The sequence below is a fragment of the Talpa occidentalis genome, unplaced genomic scaffold (genome assembly GCF_014898055.3).
Source record: "Talpa occidentalis isolate TD23 unplaced genomic scaffold, MPIMG_talOcc4v2.1, whole genome shotgun sequence".
NCBI lineage: Eukaryota > Metazoa > Chordata > Mammalia > Eulipotyphla > Talpidae > Talpa > Talpa occidentalis.
In genome coordinates, this window is record NW_026555331.1 from 35,367,026 (window position 1) to 35,386,991 (window position 19,966).

The 19,966-nt window shown below is 39.4% G+C and overlaps 1 protein-coding gene across 1 annotated transcript in view; it reads left to right on the forward strand.

The window, feature by feature from the left end:
- Positions 1–19,966, forward strand: part of VIRMA (vir like m6A methyltransferase associated) — a 56,135-nt gene that overhangs the window by 14,704 nt on the left and 21,465 nt on the right. The window contains exons 5-10 of the mRNA XM_037504118.1: positions 242–410; positions 3,825–3,947; positions 5,947–6,219; positions 9,438–10,578; positions 16,042–16,533; positions 18,957–19,111. Of these exons, the coding sequence (XP_037360015.1) occupies positions 242–410; positions 3,825–3,947; positions 5,947–6,219; positions 9,438–10,578; positions 16,042–16,533; positions 18,957–19,111 (2,353 nt within the window). The remainder of the gene's footprint in view (positions 1–241; positions 411–3,824; positions 3,948–5,946; positions 6,220–9,437; positions 10,579–16,041; positions 16,534–18,956; positions 19,112–19,966) is intronic.

The following is a 19,966-nucleotide window of genomic DNA, read 5'->3' on the forward strand; positions in this document are numbered from 1 at the left end:
TTTATAAGAGGGTTGACATAAAGTATAGAACTGGATGGATAAAGTATTGAGTCAGGCTAGGTATAGTAACTCTGGAGGTCCATATAGAAACTATGTCTTTGGGTGACTTTCCACCAACATTGACTTTTACATTTTCAGCCTATTTTGAAATACCTTACATGAACCACAAGTAATTTGTTATCAGTTTACTTCTGGCATATTAAAACATTTATTTGAAAGATTTTTTTCCTCTAACAAATAGGTGAATACTGATGGTTTGGTATTAAGAGGCTGGTATAATTGTCTGACCCTGGCAATATATGGATCAGTGGATAGAGTGATAAGTCATGACAGAGAGTCTCCACCACCACCACCTCCACCTCCACCACCTCCGCAACCACAACCGAATTTGAAAAGGAATCCAAAACATGGTAAGAATTTTAAATTTGCCTTTGTTGTTTATTATAGTGGAAAAGTCTACTCTATAGTCCTTCTACCTTCTGAACCTTATGATCTGCCCGTCTCCTGGTTCTTGCCTATGGAGTTTCATTTTTTTTTCACCCCATGGCTTTCCTATGATTTCTTTTTATATTGATGAAGTGGTTACATTTTATTTTCTCCTGCCACTTCCTAGAATGCTTTTTAATTGACCTAAGGGTATTTTTTAATTTAAAATATGTAAATGATAATGTAATCCAGTGGTTGTCTGTGGTTTACTATCAAATTTATCTTTGAAAGAATAAATAGGAAATGAGTTTGATTTGTACTTAAAATACTCATGTTAATGGCATTTGTTTGAGAACCTTTAGCTGTTAAGTGAAGATAAGAAAAACACTTCAGTAAACTTCAGTGAGTGTTCTTTTTTTTTAAGATTTATTTATTCGTGCATACAAGAACCAGGGTACAGGCCAGATGTGTGAGAGGGTGAGAGGATTCACCAGAAACAGAGCAGGGAACAGAACAGGCAGACTGACTGAAATACACGGCTGAGGGGAGCAGCGGGACAGACAGGAGAGGTCTGCCACGCCATATGGGTATCTCGCTGGCTGGCCGAGATTGAACCTGCTCTGCAGGGGCTGCGGACAGCTTCACAGTGCTGCTCTCAACCGCCTGTGCCACCAGCGATGCCCTTCAGTGACTGTTCTTATAAGACAGGATCCATGTGTTCTAGGGTCTTTTCTCACTGCAGTATTTCTGACTGAAGGCTGTTGAAATAAGGGCTTTTAGGAATACATTTTGAAATTATAATTGAGGTGACTAGGGAAATTATTTTGCTTTTTTTTCCCCCTTCAAATTTTATTGATTTACTATTCATTTACAAAACTATAATTTTGGGAGTACAGCTTCATACCTCAACATGTGCACATGCTTTACTCTCCCTCTACCAGAGTTCCAGTGTCAGTACACTTGATCATGTTACCTCCCTTACTCTCTCTTCTTTTCCCCCACCCCTCTGGTAAACACTGTATTTTTCACAGTCTAAGAGTTATTTTTGTTGTGTTTTGCCAGTTTGTTTTCTTTGGTTATCTGTATTCCCTAAATGAGCGAAACTATCCATAAATTGTCTTTCATTTTCTGACTCAATTTCACTTAGCATAATCACTTCCAGATCCATTCATTTTGTCCCAAAATGTACTATTTCATCTTTTTAAACAGCTGAGCAGTATCTTACTGACTATGAATACCACAATTTCTTCATCCATTCAGCTTTCAGTCATCATTTAGGTAGTTTCCATGTCTTGGATATTATGACTAATGCTGCTGTAAACATAGGCATGCATAAATCTTTTCATATTAGTGTTTTCATATTTTTTGAGTAAATATTTAGGACTGTTATTGTGCATCTTACGGTGTTTCCGTCTTTATTTTTTTGTGGACTCTCTGTACCATTTTCCATAAAGACTCTAACAATTTATATTCCTACTAACAGTATATGAGGATCCCTTTTTCTCTACCTCCTTGCCAACATTTGTTGCCTCTAGTCTTTTTTTAACAATTTATATTCTACCAACGGTATATGAGGGTTCCTTTTTCTCCACCTCCTTGCCAACATTTGTTGTTTCTAGTCTTTTTTTTTTTAAAAGATTTTATTTTATTTATACAATAGCTGGGGTACAAACCAGAGGCGTGGGAGGGTGAGAGGATTCATCAGAGACAGAGCTGGGAGCAGAACAGGCAGATCTACTGAAATACACTGCTGAAGGGAGCAGCGGGCAAGACAGGAGAGGACTGCCATACCATGTGAGTCTCTTCTTGGCCAGTCGGGAATTGAACCTGCATTGCAGAGGCTGCAGACATCTTCACAGCATTGTGCTCAACTGACTGTGTAACCGAGGAGGCCCTGTTTCTAGTCTTTTTGAATAGATCATATAATGAGCAGTTTTGGGGCACAAATAAAATGAACTTTGTTTTTCTGAGTCCTGATACAATGGTATGGTGTGAACTCTTTGTCTCTGATGGTTAAACACTGTATTTTCATCTCTCATATCTTACCTACTAAGCATATTTAATCTTTTTTTTTTTTTTAAGATTTACTAATTTATTTATACAAGCACTGGGTACAGTCAGAAGCACGGGAGGGTGAGAGAATTCACCAGAGCCAGAGTGGGGAGCAGAGCAGGCAGACTGAAGTACACTGCTGAGGGGAGCAGCGGGCGGCAGGAGAGGTCTGCGCGCTATGTGGGACCCTTCTCCGGTGGCCCGGGAACAGCCGGGGATCGAACCGGCGCTGCAGAGGCTGTGGGCAGCTTTGCAACCCAGCGCTCAACCGCTGCACCACCGGGGAGGCCCTAAGCATATTTAATCTTTTACCTTTTTTATTTCCCTTTTCATTTTTCTGTGCTCATTTGTCTTTTTTTTTTTTTTTTAATGACTCTGAACTCCTTGTGGGAGTATGTTTTACTTATATTTGTGTCCCTGTTCTCTTTATAGTGCCTGCATATATGGTGGCTAATCAAAAATTTTGCTAAATTTACTGACTTGTATTAAAATCGACACTTGTACATTATATTTTTATTTTGAAATAATTGTAGATTTTCAGGAGATTGCAAAGAAATGTACAGGGAAGTCCTTTTCTCAGCTTCTCAGTTACTAGCATCTTTACAACCTGTAGACCAGAGTCAAAACAAGAAAGCTGGTAGTGGTATCATCTATAGATCTTGTTTAGATTTCATCAGCTATACATGTACTTGTGTGTGTGTGTAGGTAGCTGTCAGTAATTTTACATCATGGATATCCTTGCATAACCACTACTACAACCAAGATACTTTGTTGTACCGTCACAAGATTCTTGGTGTTACTCCTGTGTAACCACATCCATCCCTAATGTTGGCCTTCTCTATAATTATATTATTTCATGAATATTACATAAATGGAATCATGCAGTAGGTACCTTTTTAAAATTTGCTTCTTCCTTTCATTCAGTTTCTTTGAGGTTCATTCACTTTGTTGCATCAGTAGTTCATTTTTTTAAATTGCTGAGTAGTATCACATAGTATAATGATTTATTTAACCATTAAACCATTGAAGGACATATAAGTAATTCCTAGTTTTTTTACTGTGACCAGTAAAACTGTTACGAGCATTTACATACATCTTCCTGCAGGAAAATAAAACTTTATTTCTCTTGGATAATGCCTAGGTGTGTTTACATTATATTTTAATATGTGGGAAGTTAGAAATTCTAACTTTTTCAGTATAGATTAATTAGCAAAATTTGTTAGATGTCAGTAAGGAAAAGCTTATTAATAAATTCTGAATCAAATAATAAGCATTTTTGTCATGCATTAATTTTACTGTGCTTTAATAATATGAATTCTCTTTTTCTGTCTCTAATAAAACTCTAGCTGATGGGGAGAAAGAAGATCAGTTTAATGGAAGCCCTCCAAGACCGCAGCCAAGGGGACCAAGAACTCCTCCAGGTCCTCCTCCACCTGATGATGATGAAGATGATCCCATGCCTTTGCCAGGTGAAATAAAATTAGTACAAGTTCTCCCTCTATCCCCTATTAATTTTATTTATTTATTTATTTATTTATACAAGCACTAGGTATAGTCAGAAGCGCGGGAGGGTGAGAGAATTCACCAGAGCCAGAGCGGGGAACAAGACAGGCAGGCTGACGAAGAAATACACTGCTTAGGGGAGCAGCGGGCGTGGCAGGAGAGGTCTTTTGTGCCATGTGGGACCCTCGCTGGTGGCCAGGGATTGAACTGGCGCTGCAGAGGCTGTGGGCAGCTTCGTAGCCCAGCGCTCAACCACTGCGCCACCAGAGGAGGCCCTCCCCCATTAACATTAATTGTTCTTTTTTTTTTTTAAACATCCTTTCCCTTTATTCTGCACATTTGTGTACGGAATTTCCACATTATTTTTTTTTTGGAAGATTTATTTATTTTATACAAGAGCTGGGGTACAGGCCAGATGCACGGGAGGGTGAGAGGATTCACCAGAGACAGAGTGGGGAACAGAATAGGCAGACTGACGAAATACACTGCTGAGGGGAGCAGCAGGAGCAACAGGAGAGGTCTGCTGCGCCATGTGGGATCCTTGCGGGTCGGCAGGGATTGAACCGGTGCTGCAAAGACCGCGGACAGCTTCACAGCGCTGTGCTCAAACGCCTGCGCCACCAGGGGAGGCCCAAATAGTGCTTTTTGATTAAAAAAAATTAGATTCTTGGGCCTCCCTGGTGGCACAAGGGGTTAAGACACGGCACTATGAGGCTATTCGCAGCCATGGCAGCATGAGTTCCATCTCTGGCCAGAGAGGTGACCCGCATGGCCCAGCAGACCTCTCCTGACTTGCCTGCTGCTCCCTTCAGCAGTGTATTTCAGTAGATCCTCCTGTTCTGTTCCCCATTCTGTCTCTGGTGAATCCTTTCACCCTCCCCCCCACACCTCTGGTCTGTACCCCAGTTCTTGTATGCATAAATAAATATTTAAAAAAAAATTAGATTCAGCTAGTCAGAGCTTGATGACTACCCCTCTCTTATCTTTGTTTGTGTATATAATATTTCCTGTTTTAAAAAAAAAATCAGTTAATTCACTTGAAGCTGTGCTAACATTACCTTGAAAATAAATGTTTTGTACGTAAAGAAACAAAACAACTGAATGAAATAAAACAAAAATAAATTTTTATACTAAGACCAAGTTAGTGGTTACCAGGAGACGGGGTGTGTAAATTGGGTAAAAGGAGTCATTTTATGGCAAAATATGCAATAAGTCTTTCAGTGGTGAGCTTAATGGTTTGTGTGTGTGTGTGTGTGTGTGTGTGTAAATGTTGAGTTATAATGCTATATACCTGAAACCTATATATGATGTTATAATCCACTATTATGTCAATTAAAAATTAAAAAGCGTTAATATGTTATACTCATATTGGCAGAAGAGCAGTATATATGGGAAGAGATAAAAATCTGTGTTATTACTAAATAGCTAAAAAGAAAAGAATTAGTTTATGATATTAGAACATAAAATAATGCAGTTTAGTAATCTTTACTGTATAAAGTTGTGTAATATATGCTTTTTTAAAGATTTATTTTTATTTACTTATGCATAAAAGAACCGGGGTACAGGCTAAAGGTGCTGGGGGGGTGAGAGGATTCACTAGAGACACGGAGTGGGGAGCAGAATAGTTGGATCTACTGAAATACGCTGCTGAGGCGAGCGGTGGGCGAGACAGGAGAGGTCTGCTGCGCCATGTGGATTAGCTCCCTGACTGGAGATTGAACTCATGCTGCAGTAACTGAAGATAGCTTGATAGCACTGAGACTTTAATCCCTGTGCCACTAGGGAGGACTTGTAATGCATACTCTTAATAAATTTTTAAAAAATGAGTGATTCTATACTTTCTGTTAGGGTATATATGATCAAAATTTTCCAAAATGTCATTAAAGTAGTTGTGATATATCATCCTGCTACCTCATGTTATTTAAACCATTAAGATAATCTGTACCTTAAATCTCAATTTTTCAGTGTCTGGTGATAAGGAAGAGGATGCTCCTCATAGAGAAGATTACTTTGAGCCCATTTCTCCTGATCGGAATTCTGTTCCCCAGGAAGGTCAGTATTCTGATGAAGGAGAAGTAGAAGAAGAACAGCAGGAGGAAGGAGAAGATGATGAAGATGATGTTGATGTAGAGGAAGAAGAAGATGAGGATGATGATGATCGACAAACAGTAGACAGTATCCCTGATGAGGAAGAGGAAGATGAAGAGGAAGAAGGTGAAGAGGATGAAGAAGGTGAAGGTGGGTTATGTTAGGACTTTTTGATTTTAAGTTCTAGGAATTCACTTTGTGTACTTTGAGCACTGAAAGAAATTATAGGAAAGATAAATAACTTTCAAGAAACCCAATGGTCAGAACATAGCTGGGCCTTAATGCTGACTAGAGCTGGAATTCCATCTTTTTTCCTATATATATATATATTTTTTAAAGATTTATTTATTTATTTATTTATACAAGCACTGGGTACAGTCGGAAGCACGGGAGGGTGAGAGAATTCACCAGAGACAGAGTGGGGAGCAGAGCAGGCAGAGTGACGGAATACACTGCTGAGGGGAGCAGCGGGCGCGGCAGGAGAGGTCTGTCGCGCCATGTGCGACCCTCCCCGGCAGCCGGGGATCGAACCGGCGCTGCAGAGGCTGTGGGCAGCTTCTCAGCCCAGCACTCAACTACTGCGCCACCAGGGGAGCCCCCTATATATTCTTAATTAATTTTCCATTCTGTCTGCTAATAGTTGTCTCTCTATTCAGCCCACAGGTATAATCTCTTTTTAACCAGTCAGTCTAAACTACCTAGCTACATATCAGTTCCATATCCAATTTCCTCGGAGAGTGTATGGTTTGCTACTGATATCAGTTGATCCTTGATACCATCAGCTTTGACTTGGGAAGCAGGATCATGCAACAAACACATGATGATGATTAGGCATTTGGTGGACTGTTTTTATTTATTTTATTTTTATTTTTTTAAAAGATTATTTTTGCATACAAGAGCTGGGGTATAGGCCAGAAATGCGGGGGGTGAGAGGATTCATCAGAGACAGAGTGGGGAACAGAACAGGCAGATTGACCAAAGTACACTTCTTTGGGGAGCATCGGGCGAGTCAGGAGAGGTCTGTTTCGCCATGTGGGATGCTCCCTGGCCGGCCGGGGATCAAACTCATGCTGTAGAGGCTGCAGATTGCTTCATAGTGCAGTGCTTAACCCCTTGCACCGCCAGAGTCGCCCTTGGTGGACTGTTTTTAGTATAAGGAGTGGTGTTGTAATCTGAGTGGAATTCCTGAACATGTCTGCCACCCTGATCCTTTAGTGTAATGCTACATTATTTGTAGAAATTCAGGGAAAATAGTCTTAATTACTCAGGGATGTGTGGTAGCATTATGCAATACTTTAATTAGACTTTATTTTTCCTATGAAAGTAAAAATTGACATCTGTTCAGCTAATTCACTCTTCATATGCCTAAGAAATGGCATGTAATTTTAAAGTATCTGTGCAAAATGACAGATAAACTGCCTTAATATTTTCTAAAATTGTGAGGACTATTCTGCATGCATGTAAGGATCATTTCAGCATCACAGAGTCCTTTTACAAAATACAAATACTTTATCAAGTTATAATCATTTTGGCTTCCCCCATTCCCAGATTATCATATAATCCTTTTTTGAGCTGTTGTATTTGACCTGAAAATAGTACTTAGATTTCAGCCCATCTGTTTTTTTTTTAAAGATTTATTTATTTATTTAATACAAGCACTGGATACAGTCAGAAGCACGGGAGGGTGAGCGAATTCACCAGAGCCAGAGCGGGGAGCAGAACAGGCAGGAAGTACACTGCTGAGGGGAGCAGTGGGCGACAGAAGAGGTATGCGCACCATGTAGGACCCTCCTCTGGTGGCTGAGGAGCAGCCGGGAATCGAACCGGCGCTGCAGAGGCTGACGGGTAGCTTTGCAACCCAACGCTCAACCGCTGCGCAACCGGGGAGGCCCCATCTGTTTTCTTAATCAGTGGACATTTTATAGAGCAGATGAGAGAGAATGAGTCTGATAATTTTTATTTAATTATATTTTTAAATTTGATTTTTTTTTTTTTTTATATAGAAGAACTGGGGTATAGGCCAGAGTTATGGGCTGGGGGGTGAGGGGATTCATCAGAGATAAGAGTGGGGAAAAGAACAGGTGGATTTACTGAAATACATGGCTAAGGGGAGCAGTAGGCAAGACAGGAGAGGTCTCTGTGTCTCTGGGTCATGTGTGGGTTAGCTCTCTGGCCCTGGATCGAACTTAGGTCATAGAGGTGATAGCACTGAGACTGAATCCCTAGGTCATCAGGGAGGCCCCCTAAATTTGATTTTTATTAGATGATATCTGACTTCTTTGAGACCTTTGTAAGTTTTTATTGTTTCACAAATCAGCATATTGCCAGGATTAAATTTTTTTAAAAAGATTTATTTATTTATTTATTCAAGCACTGGGTACAGTCAGAAGAACAGGAGGGTGAGAGAATTCACTAGAGACAGAGCAGGGAGCAGAACAGGCAGACTGACAAAATATACCGCTGAGGGGAGCAGCGGGACGGCAGGAGAGGTCTGCGCGCCATGTGGGACCCTCGCTGGCGGCCGGGGATTGAACTGGTGCTGCAAAGGCTGCGGGCAGCTTCGCAGCCCAGTGCTCAACCACTGCGCCACCCGGGGGAGGCCCAGGATTAAATTGTTTTGAGTAAAAGAATGTCAAAAGAGGGCTGGTGCTGGAGGAATACTCTGAAAGCATTCACTTTTCTTAGACTGCTGTTACCCATCTCTATTTCACAATAGCCAGTCTATAATAGGGTTATGTGCAAAACCAACAAATATTCTGTCTTTGGTTCTGTGTTGTTTGAAATAGAGGAAAAAAACAATGTGTCATTTTATGAAAGCTGTATTTTTGCAAAGCCAGGCATTGTAAATGGAGAAATTTTCCATAGAAATACAATATAGTCGTAGGCAACTATATGACAGGTAAATTCAGGAAAGTGAAAATTCAGGAACATGAAATTAATATAAAAAGAACCTAGAATGTTTTTGGTGAAAGTATTTGGTATAACATTATAATATGTAATTATGGTATTCTTAGTTAATAGTCTTAGCTCATCAATTTTTTTTTTCCAACTTACAAATACCCTCTCAAGAGATAAAACTTAATACTCTCCTGGAAGGTATTTTTGTTATCTCGAGACATTTCCCATTTTATTTCTGTGAGGAAAAGATACTTGTGGCAGAGTTAATTGTAAAGCTAAACAGATATAGTTGAAGAATTTGCTTATGAAGCGGGTCCATAATTATCCCATTGGAAAGTACAAAATGTTGATAATTGTTAATAAGATACTGGAGAAGTTAATTTTGTTGAAATTGTTAATTTATGTTTGCCATATTATTAAATGATTAACCAGAATTTTTGCATTAAATAATAATATAATGCAATTTTCAGGAGATGATGGTTATGAACAAATATCCAGTGATGAAGATGGAATTGCTGACTTGGAACGCGAAACCTTTAAGTATCCAAATTTTGATGTTGAATACACTGCTGAAGACTTAGCTTCGGTTCCTCCTATGACGTATGATCCATATGACAGAGAGCTTGTACCATTGTTATACTTCAGCTGTCCATACAAGACTACTTTTGAAATTGAAATTAGTAGAATGAAGGATCAAGGTCCAGATAAAGAAAATTCAGGGGCAATAGAAGCTTCACTGAAGTTAACTGAACTGTTAGATTTGTATCGGGAAGATAGAGGTGCAAAATGGGTAACAGCTTTAGAAGAAATTCCAAGTTTAATAATAAAAGGATTAAGTTATTTGCAATTGAAAAACACAAAACAAGACTCCCTTGGCCAGTTGGTAGACTGGACCATGCAAGCTTTAAATTTACAAGTAGCCCTTCGCCAACCCATTGCCTTAAATGTTCGACAGCTCAAAGCTGGAACCAAATTAGTGTCCTCACTAGCAGAATGTGGGACTCAAGGAGTCATGGGACTGTTACAAGCGGGAGTGATCAATGGGTTATTTGAGCTTCTGTTTGCTGATCATGTCTCATCTTCCCTTAAGTTAAATGCTTTTAAAGCTTTGGACAGTGTCATTAGTATGACAGAAGGAATGGAAGCTTTTTTAAGAGGTAGGCAGGGTGAAAAAAGTGGCTATCAAAAACTTTTGGAGCTCATACTTTTAGATCAGACTGTGAGGGTTGTCACAGCTGGTTCAGCTATCCTTCAGAAGTGCCATTTCTATGAAATCTTGTCAGAGATTAAAAGACTTGGAGACCATTTAGCCGAGAAGACTTCTTCAGTTCCTAACCACAGTGAGCCTGATCATGACACAGATACTGGACTTGAGAGAACAAACCCTGAATATGAAAATGAGGTGGAGCCTTCAATGGATATTGATCTTTTGGAATCCTCAAATATAAGTGAAGGAGAAATAGAAAAACTTACTAACCTCCTAGAAGAAGTTTTCCATTTAATGGAAACGGCCCCTCATACAATGATCCAACCTCCTGTTAAGTCTTTTCCAACAATGGCACGTATTACTGGACCTCCAGAAAGGGATGATCCATACCCTGTTCTCTTTAGGTAAGACATTTTTGGTTTTGAGAGATATATTTTACAAATCATTGTGAAATACCAATTTTATATGGTTGATTTTTTTAATCTGAATGTAGGTATTGTATATCTGTGTAAAGATAGATTACATTTGAAAATATGCAATAGTGAAACTGACAAGTATGTTACTGTGGGTGAACTGTATTTCGTTGTATAAAGTAATAATAGCAACTGTAGTTAAAGATAGTAATAATAATAATGTTTATACAACATGTTTGTGAACCAGAACAAATGAGACTAACAATTTTGCAGCTCTGGTTAAAGATTTCTTTAAGATTCAATAACCTCTTGACATCTAGCTGTAGTTATCTATTGATACAGGTTTTGCCATTATTAAGACCATCACCATGGACCACTATTTTGATTTCATTTTTGAGACTTTCTTTTTTGGCATTTTGCCTGTAAAGAATTTCCTAACTAATGGGCAAAGTGGCGTTTTTATTGTTATCCTTCTGTGATTAATTTTTCCCTTGAATAGGGACATAGTACATTAACAGAAAAATGAGGTACTTGTCCTCTCTAAAACATGCACCTGTTTTTAGCCGAAATGATCAGATCTTGTGTTAGTTTGAGAGTACAAGTTTAGGGGTTTGGTTTTGAACAGGCGAAAGGAAACCTTCTAAACGTACAAATACATATATATTTATAGTGTGGAGACAGTGAAGGAGCCAAGGCCCTTCTTATTGATCACTTCATTTTTAATAAAGTGGGAGTGAAGTCATAATTGAGGGTAGTGAGTATAAGGAAAGAAGTGTGGTTCTCAGTCACTGAGGGTAAAGTGGGAATTGATGTCTTGCTAAGTGTTTTTTCCCCCTATAACTGGAAGAGGTATATCTTGGTATTGGGATTTAGGAAATAAAGAACTTTGAATATCATGTTAACGAATTTGGATTTTGTTTTTAGGATGTTGGGATATTTTGAATATTTTGGAATTGTGGATCTGATATGATCAAAGTGGTATTCTAAGGTTATATGTGCAAGATGTATTATAAATAAAAGGAATTGGAGTTATTAGGTAGGTAAGCCAATCTGAAGATCTAGGTACTAGGTATTAAGTACTTGGCCTAATGTAGTGGTATGTATAGGGAATGAAAAGACACACTATGTGAGAGGGTTTGTGAGAGAGCACTTACTAGGACTTGGCAACAGAACCTAGAACATAAGAGAAAATGAGGCTAAAGATCTTTTTTTTTTTTTTTGTATTTTTAATTAAAGATTTACTTTTATTTATGTATACAAGAACTGGGGTATAGGCCAGACGTGCGTGGGGTGAGAGAATTCACCAGAGACACAGTGGGGAGCAGAAAAGGCAGATCTACTGAAATACACTGCCGAGGGGAGCAGTGGGTGAGTCAGGAGAGGTCTGCTGCACTATGTGGGTTAGCTGCCTGGCCTGGGATCAACTCTTGTTGTGACTGAAGATAGCTTGATAGCACTGAAACTTTAACCCCTGCACCACCAGGGAGGCCCTAAAGATTATTTTTTTAATTGCGGTAGCCTTAGTTTACAACACTGTATATGATTTAGGAAAATAGGTTAATACCTGCTCCAATGTATGTCCACTGTGCCACACCCACCACCACAGCACCCATTTTCCTTTACCATGGACCATTGGGCTCCCTGCCCACTTTGTTTTCACCCTCACCCACCTTTCCCCTTTGTAGCCTGAATTCTGCAGTCATATTTCTAGGGTTTGTTTTGTGGGTTCCTTTGTTTTGTCTATCTGTGCACATGAGTGCAGTCATCTGGTATTTGTCGTTCTCCTGATTTATTTTGTTTTGGATAACCCCACTTTCATCCATGTTGTTGCAAGTGGCAAGAGTTCATCTTTTTTTTTTTTTTTTAAGCTGAGTAGTATTCCATTGTGTATATACACCACATCTTAATCCACTCCTCTGTCATTGAGTACTTAGGTTGTTTCCATAACTTGACTATTGTAAATAGTGCTGCACGAATAAAGTGCAGCTGTATCCCTTTGAATTAGTATTTTTTTTTTTTTAAAGATTTATTTATTTATTTATACAAGCACTGGGTTATGGTCAGAAGCATGGGAGGGTGAGAGAATTCACCAAAGCCGAGCGGGGAACAGAACAGGCAGATCCACGAAGTACACTGCTGAGGGGAGCAGCGAGTGCGGCAGGAGAGGTTGGTGTGCCATGTGGGACCCTCGCCTGGAGACCAGGGATCAAACCAGCGCTGTAGAGGCTGCGGGCAGCTTCGCAACCCAGCGCTCAACCGCTGCGCCACCAGGGAGGCCCTGAATTAGTGTTTTTGTGTTCTTTGGATTAAAGATGTTTTGAGATTTCTTATTAGGTGGTTTTATTGGCAAAAACTGGTAAATTAGGAGGGAGAGTGAATTTTGGAGGGAGAAATACTGTATTTTGGAAGGATCAGTTTAAAGTTATGCCATGGTTCTAATGTCCTATATCAGGTTCTCTATGATTACCCCACAAAATATGCTGGAAGAATTCACAGGTTCAGCATTGTACTTGCAAATATGATTTATATAACTAAAAGATAACAAAACACAATCAGGAGGGCCTCCCCGGTGGCGCAGCGGTTGAGCGCTGGGTTGCGAAGCTGCCCGTGGCCTCTGCGGCGCCGGTTCCATCCCCGGCTGCTCCCCGGCCACCGGAGGAGGATCCCACATGGCGCGCAGACCTCTCCTGTCGCCCGCTGCTCCCCTCAGCAGTGTACTTCAGTCCTTCTGCCTGCTCTGGCTCTGGTGAATTCTCTCACCCTCCCACGCTTCTGACTGTACCCAGTGCATGTATAAACAAAAAAAAACAAGCAAACAAACAAATAAATAAATAAATAAAACATGCCTCTATTAAAAAAAAAAAAAAAACACAATCAGGAAAGGAAAAAGGTACATGAATGGGGCAAAGCCTGGAGAAACCAGTTAAAAGCTTCCAGTCTTCTCCTAGTAGAGTCATACAGAATCTGCTTAATTTCCCCAGCAACAAATTGTGACATTTGTGAAATGTTGCCCATTGAGGAAACTTATTAGAATCTTAGCACCTAATCTTACCACATAGGCATCCAGTACCTGGTACATACCAGAATTCCAAACTCCCAGGTTGTTCAGTGTAAACCATATTGTTTGCATAAACAGTAAAGGCCCAGTGAGCATTCTTATCAATTGGATTGTAGGACCCCTGCCAAAATCCAGGTTTCCAGATGCCAGTCAAGCCAACCTTGCATGCAAACCTTTCTAAGAATAAAGCATTTTGAGGTCTGTCATGTTAACTCTTTTTTAAACACTGTAAGATGATTAAGGATGCTTTTAAGAGCATTGCAATTTTAGAGAAGATAGTTGTTTGCCTTTGTAGTAATAAACACCCTTTGGGGGTGTTTATTATCATGAAGTAGAAGCTTACTTCATGAAGTAGAGTTTAAGCAGTAATATAAGTGAAGAAGCAGTTACATGCTGGGTAATTCTAATTAGTATAGCCTCATTTAATTGTTGATAGGTTCTTGAAAACTGATTTTAAATGAAATGACATATAATGAAAGCAGGTCCTTGAATGATATTTATTTCAGTGTCAGTCAGGATTGTTTTTTTCTCATCAACATTATAGTGACATGATGTTGGTCAAAATAACGTATACCTGCTGTATATGACATTCTGGAAAAGGCAAAACTATGATGGCGGCAAAAAGATCAGTGTTTGGGGGACAAGGAAGTATGAATAGGTGGAGCATAATATTTTTAGGGCAATGACAATATTTCATATGGTACTACAGTGATGGTTACATGTTATTATGTATCTGTCCAGACCCATAGGATGTACAACACCAAGAATGAATTCTAGTGTAAACTATGAATTTTGGGTGGTTATGGTTGTGTAAGTAATTTAAGAGAAGAGGTTGTTTGCTTTTTTAGTAGTTATTGGGGTGTTTCCCAAAAAAGGGGCAGTTTTAATTTTTGATAAATTTTGGCCTGTATTTAGTAATATTTTGATAAGTACTTAACAGAAGCTATTGGTTATCATTTTCCATGACTACAAATGTGAAGAAATGAGTATTTTCAATAGTTTCTATTATTTATGGCACAAATTTTCTTTCTTTTTTTTTCTTAAAGATTTATTTATACAAGAACTGGGGTACAGACCAGAGGTGCAGGAGGGTGAGAGAATTCACCAGAGACAGAGCGGGGAGTAGAAAAGGCAGAACGACTGAAAACACTGCTGAGGGGAGCAGTGGTGAGGCAGGAGAGGTCTGCTGCGCCATGTGGGTTGCTCCTTGGCAGGCTAGGAATCGAACCTGTGCTGCAGAGGCTGTGGACAGCTTCACAGCACTGCACCCAACCTGCTGCACCACCAGGGAGGCCCCTAAAATTTTATTTTTCTTAACTCAAAATTAGTAAATTTACATTTAGTTTTATCTTGTAGCTAAGAGATGTTTTGACAGATTTTTTCCCCCATTTTTGTATATTTGATAAAAGTGTTTTAAAATATTTTTTCCTTATATTTGGATAAATTTCATTTTGAACAAGTTAACTTTAGAGAAAGTTTAACCTTGGCAGGGCCAGATGCAAAGAAGGAAATCCATATAGGTAAGGAACTGATGCCTAAAGTAGTTACCAGAAGTTTTGTCTATTTTGGATTAATTCAGACTTTTCCATTAAAACTATATATGCTGAAATATGGTTTTTGGATTTGATAAAAGAGTGCTATGCATGGTAGTATTAACTATTCAAATACTACAAGTCGATAATTTGGCATTTTTTTCTCTAGAGGAATTAATTCAAATATATATTACCTGTAATAAATTTGGATGTAATGATGTATTTTCCGTAGTGTATTTACTATATTTTCCCTAGATAAACTTACTCTGATATAATGATATGCCTTGAGTAGAATGGAACCATAGTGATCAAGACCCTGAATTTAAATTCAGGGTTGATTCTGGAAAAAGAAAATTTTTCGGGCCTCTGTGGTGGCTTAGGGGTTAAGTCTTACCTCTACTACAATGACAGCCTGAGTTCCATCCCAGGCCAGGCAGCTAACCCATGTATGGCACAGCAGACCTCTCTTGTCTCACCTACTACTCCCCTTTGTAGTGTATTTCAGTCAGTCCGCTTGTTTTGCTCCCTACTCTGTCTGGTGAATCCTCTCACTCACCCACCCCTACCCCTGCACTCTGGCCTGCACCCCAGTTCTACACAAAAATAAATAAAATCTTAAAATTGTTAACAGTTATTCACTGAACATCTGTTAAATGCTAGCTAAGGAAAAATACCTCACAGTCCTTTCACTTTTATTTGGCTCGTTGAAGAGAAGACTTGCTAGTCGCATTATTTTTTACTTAAAAGCAGTTAAAGCTAATAATAAAGATGATGGCTGTTAAAATTTTCACCTTGCCTGTAAGTGAATATTGAATAAAAGAATGTTTTGCACTGACTTAACATATATCAATTAATTTTTTGCAGGTATCTTCACAGTCATCACTTCTTGGAGTTGGTTACCTTGCTCCTGTCTATTCCAGTAACAAGTGCCCACCCTGGTGTGCTGCAAGCCACAAAAGATGTTTTGAAGTTTCTTGCACAGTCACAAAAGGGTCTTCTTTTTTTTATGTCAGAATATGAATCCACAAATTTATTGATCCGAGCTCTGTGTCACCTTTATGATCAAGATGAAGAGGAAGGTCTCCAATCTGATGGTGTTATTGATGATGCTTTTGCTTTGTGGCTACAGGACTCAACTCAAACACTGCAGTGTATTACAGAACTGTTCAGCCATTTTCAGCGTTGTACAGCCAGTGAAGAAACTGATCATTCAGATCTCTTGGGAACCCTTCACAACCTTTATTTGATTACTTTTAATCCTGTGGGAAGATCAGCTGTTGGCCATGTTTTCAGTCTCGAGAAAAATCTCCAAAGTCTTATTACTCTAATGGAGTACTATTCCAAAGAAGCCCTGGGGTAATTTTTTGTTCTCAAATTTTTTATTATATTGGAAAACTTCATCACTAATGGGCTAGTTTCTTTAAGGAAGGTGGGGCTTTGAAAGGAATTTTTTTTTTTTTTGAAAGGAAATCTTTACTTTTTCTTTTGATATAGCATATAACTTGTTGATTAAGGATTAGAATGATGGAAATCTCTAAGATGTGGGTTTAAAGCCGTGAAATTGATCTTTTAGCTGCTTCTTTCAGATTTCTCATGGTGTTGACAAAGATTATAGTTGTAGTACTCCTAATTTGTATGCAAGGCATTCTGACTGCATTGGAATATATCTCTTTTTTTTTTTTTAAAGATTTATTTTTTATTTATCCAATAGCTGGGATACAGGCCAGAGGCGCGGGAGGGTGAGAGGATTCACCAGAGACAGAGTGGGGAGCAGAACAGGCAGACAGACCGAAAGCACTGCTGAGGGGAGCAGTGGGCACGACAGGAGAGGTCTACCACGCCATGTGGGATTCTCCTTGGTCGGCCAGGAATTGAACCTGCGTTGCAGAGGCAGGGGACAGCTTCATAGTGCTGTGCTCAACCCCCTGTGCCACTGGGGAGACCCTGGAATATATCTCTTCTCTCTCTTTTTTTTTTTTTCCCCCAAATATTTATTTATTTATTTATACAAGCACTGGGTACAATCAGAAGTGTGGGAGGGTGAGAGAATTCACTAGAGCCAGAATAGGGAGCAGAACAGACAGACTGATGAAGTACACTGCTGAGGAGAGCAGTGGGCGGTAGGGGAGGTCTGCACGCCATATGGGATCCTCGCCCATTGCCCGGGGATTGAACTGGTGCTGCAGAGGCTGCGGGCAGCTTCGCAACCCAACGTTCAACCGCTGTGCCACCAGGGAGGCCCTGGAATATATCTCTTAAGAGTAATGAGAGCTATCTTGCTGCCATTTGCCCTTGCCTTCTAAACTTTCATCGTCTCTAATTTTAGAAGTGCTTAACTGGATTGGTGGGGTGTGTGTTGGGGGACGTGAGGATTGAGAATAATGCATCTGAAAAGCATGCTCAGTAGGGGAGTTTTAATATATGAAAAGAAAAACATGCTCCTTTTCCAGGATCATGTTACACAAATTAGTGTCATGCAAGTACCTAGTTCCACAACAGTGTGTTGACATGACTTGTTTTGGTGGTGTTTATGAAAGGCAAACAACAGTGACTTCTGTGCCTAACTATGACTTAAAATTTCTTTTTTAAAGATTTATTTTTTATTTATTTATACAAGCACTGGGAACAGTCAGAAGCGCGGGAGAGTGAGAGAATTCACCAGAGTCAGAGCGGGGAGCAGAGCAGGCAGAAGGACCGAAGTACACTGCTGAGGGGAGCAGCGGGCGGCAGGAGAGGTCTGCGTGCCATGTGGGACCCTCCTCCGGTGGCCGGGGAGCAGCCGGGGATCGAACTGGCGCTGCAGAGGCTGCGGGCAGCTTTGCAACCCAGTGCTCAACTGCTGCGCCACCGGGGAGGCCCCTGACTTAAAATTTCTATAGCGGAAGGTTGAGTGATGGTGGCAGTAGATTGATTTATCACACTTGTTCCTGTTTATCTAGAGTGGACAGATACTTTTTTTAAAGATTAATTTATTTATGCACAAGAGCTGGGGTGTAGGCCAGAGGTGCAGGGGGTGAGAGGATTCACCAGAGACAGAGTGGGAGGAGGACAGGTGGATCTATTAAATACACTGCTGAGGGGAGCAATGGATGAGACAAGAGAGTTCTGCTGCACAATGTGAGTTGCTTCCTGGCCATTGATCGAACTTGTGCTTCAGTGGCTGCCGAAAGCTTCATAGTGCTGAGACTTAGACCCTTGCACCACCAGCCACCAGGGAGACCCTGGACAAATATTTTAAAGGAGACAAAGTATACTTCCTACTCTTTCATTGCTAATGAAGTGAACTTGTTAATATTTCATGGTTCTTTTTTTTTTCAAAGATTTATTTATTTATGCATACAAGAGTTGGGTATAGGCCAGAGGTGCGGGGAGGGTGAGAGGATTCACCAGAGACAGAGTGGGGAGCAGAACAGGCAGATTGACTGAAATTCCCTACTGAGGGAAGACGAGAGGTCTGCTGCACCATGTGGGTTACCTCCCTGGCCGGGGATTGAATTCATGCTGCAATGGTTGAGGATTGCTTCATAGTGCTGAGACTTAACCCCTTGCACCACCAAGGGTTAAAGCCCCCATGATACCTGTGCTCTTATAATAAACTTTCAAGTAGTGTTTTCTGGTGAGTTAGAGGTGAACTTTAAAGTCTGATTTATTTTTAGGAAGTTAGTCATATTTCATTGTAAAATTACTTGGTCTCTTTAAAGCCATGTAGAAAAATGTTTGAATTCTTCCTGAAAAAATTGTTTTCATACCAAAAACTTTAAAACCTTGTTTTGTTTCAGGGATTCTAAGTCTAAGAAGTCAGTTGCTTATAATTATGCATGCATACTTATTTTGGTGGTGGTTCAGTCTTCCAGTGATGTCCAAATGCTAGAACAGCATGCAGCGTCTCTCTTGAAGCTGTGTAAAGCAGATGAAAATAATGCTAAATTGCAAGGTATGCTACTTGAAATTATTTTAAGCATTTATGCTATGCTAAGAAAAAAACCTTTAATGTGTGTAGGTGATCATCAAATTTTGATACATACCTAGTAATACTGTTTTTAACTTCCTGAAAGTACTTTTTATGAAGGTGTTTTATATGGTGTTCTTAAAAGGAGTTTTAGAAAATTGTTGCAAATACCTGAAAAGTCATGGAAATTGGTGGTTGGTTCGAGTTTCTAATCAAAATGAAAGTATTTTAAAGACAAACTCAAAATTTCAGCTTTCTATAATTTGCATGAGTGTGTTTTCTTCTGTGTTTGTTTCTTAGCACAACACTATTATAGTACAACTTAGAATACATTTGTGGTTAATTAACACATGTGTGCTATCCTCAAAAGTGAAAAATAATGAAATGAACATTATTTTCTAAAGTATATAAATGTCTATTGAATAAAGTTTATGGCAGATCTTTTGTGAGTAGTCTTGAAAAACTTAAAGTACCTAATTTTTTCTTTAATTTTATTTTGATTCCTTAAGTAGAAAATTTGATAATGCTGAGTAAATATTGTAAATAGTATGTGACCTCTTTTTTTAGTCCTAAATTTTATGTGTGATACCGGCAGTAAAAGTTGGGTAGTAATCGCAGCTTCCTGTGTTGGAAATATATTTTACTTTGACATGATCCTTTAATAAAAGAAGGGCACACAGCATCTTCAAAGGTATTAGTAATACTTTACTACTTAATCCTCATGACAGTTTATCATTATTTTATTCCTGATATCTGTCAGTTGAGCTCTATGTTCTGTATATTTGGAAAAATTAATTTTAAAATATATAGAAAAAATATTCAGATATGCACTTGTAATTC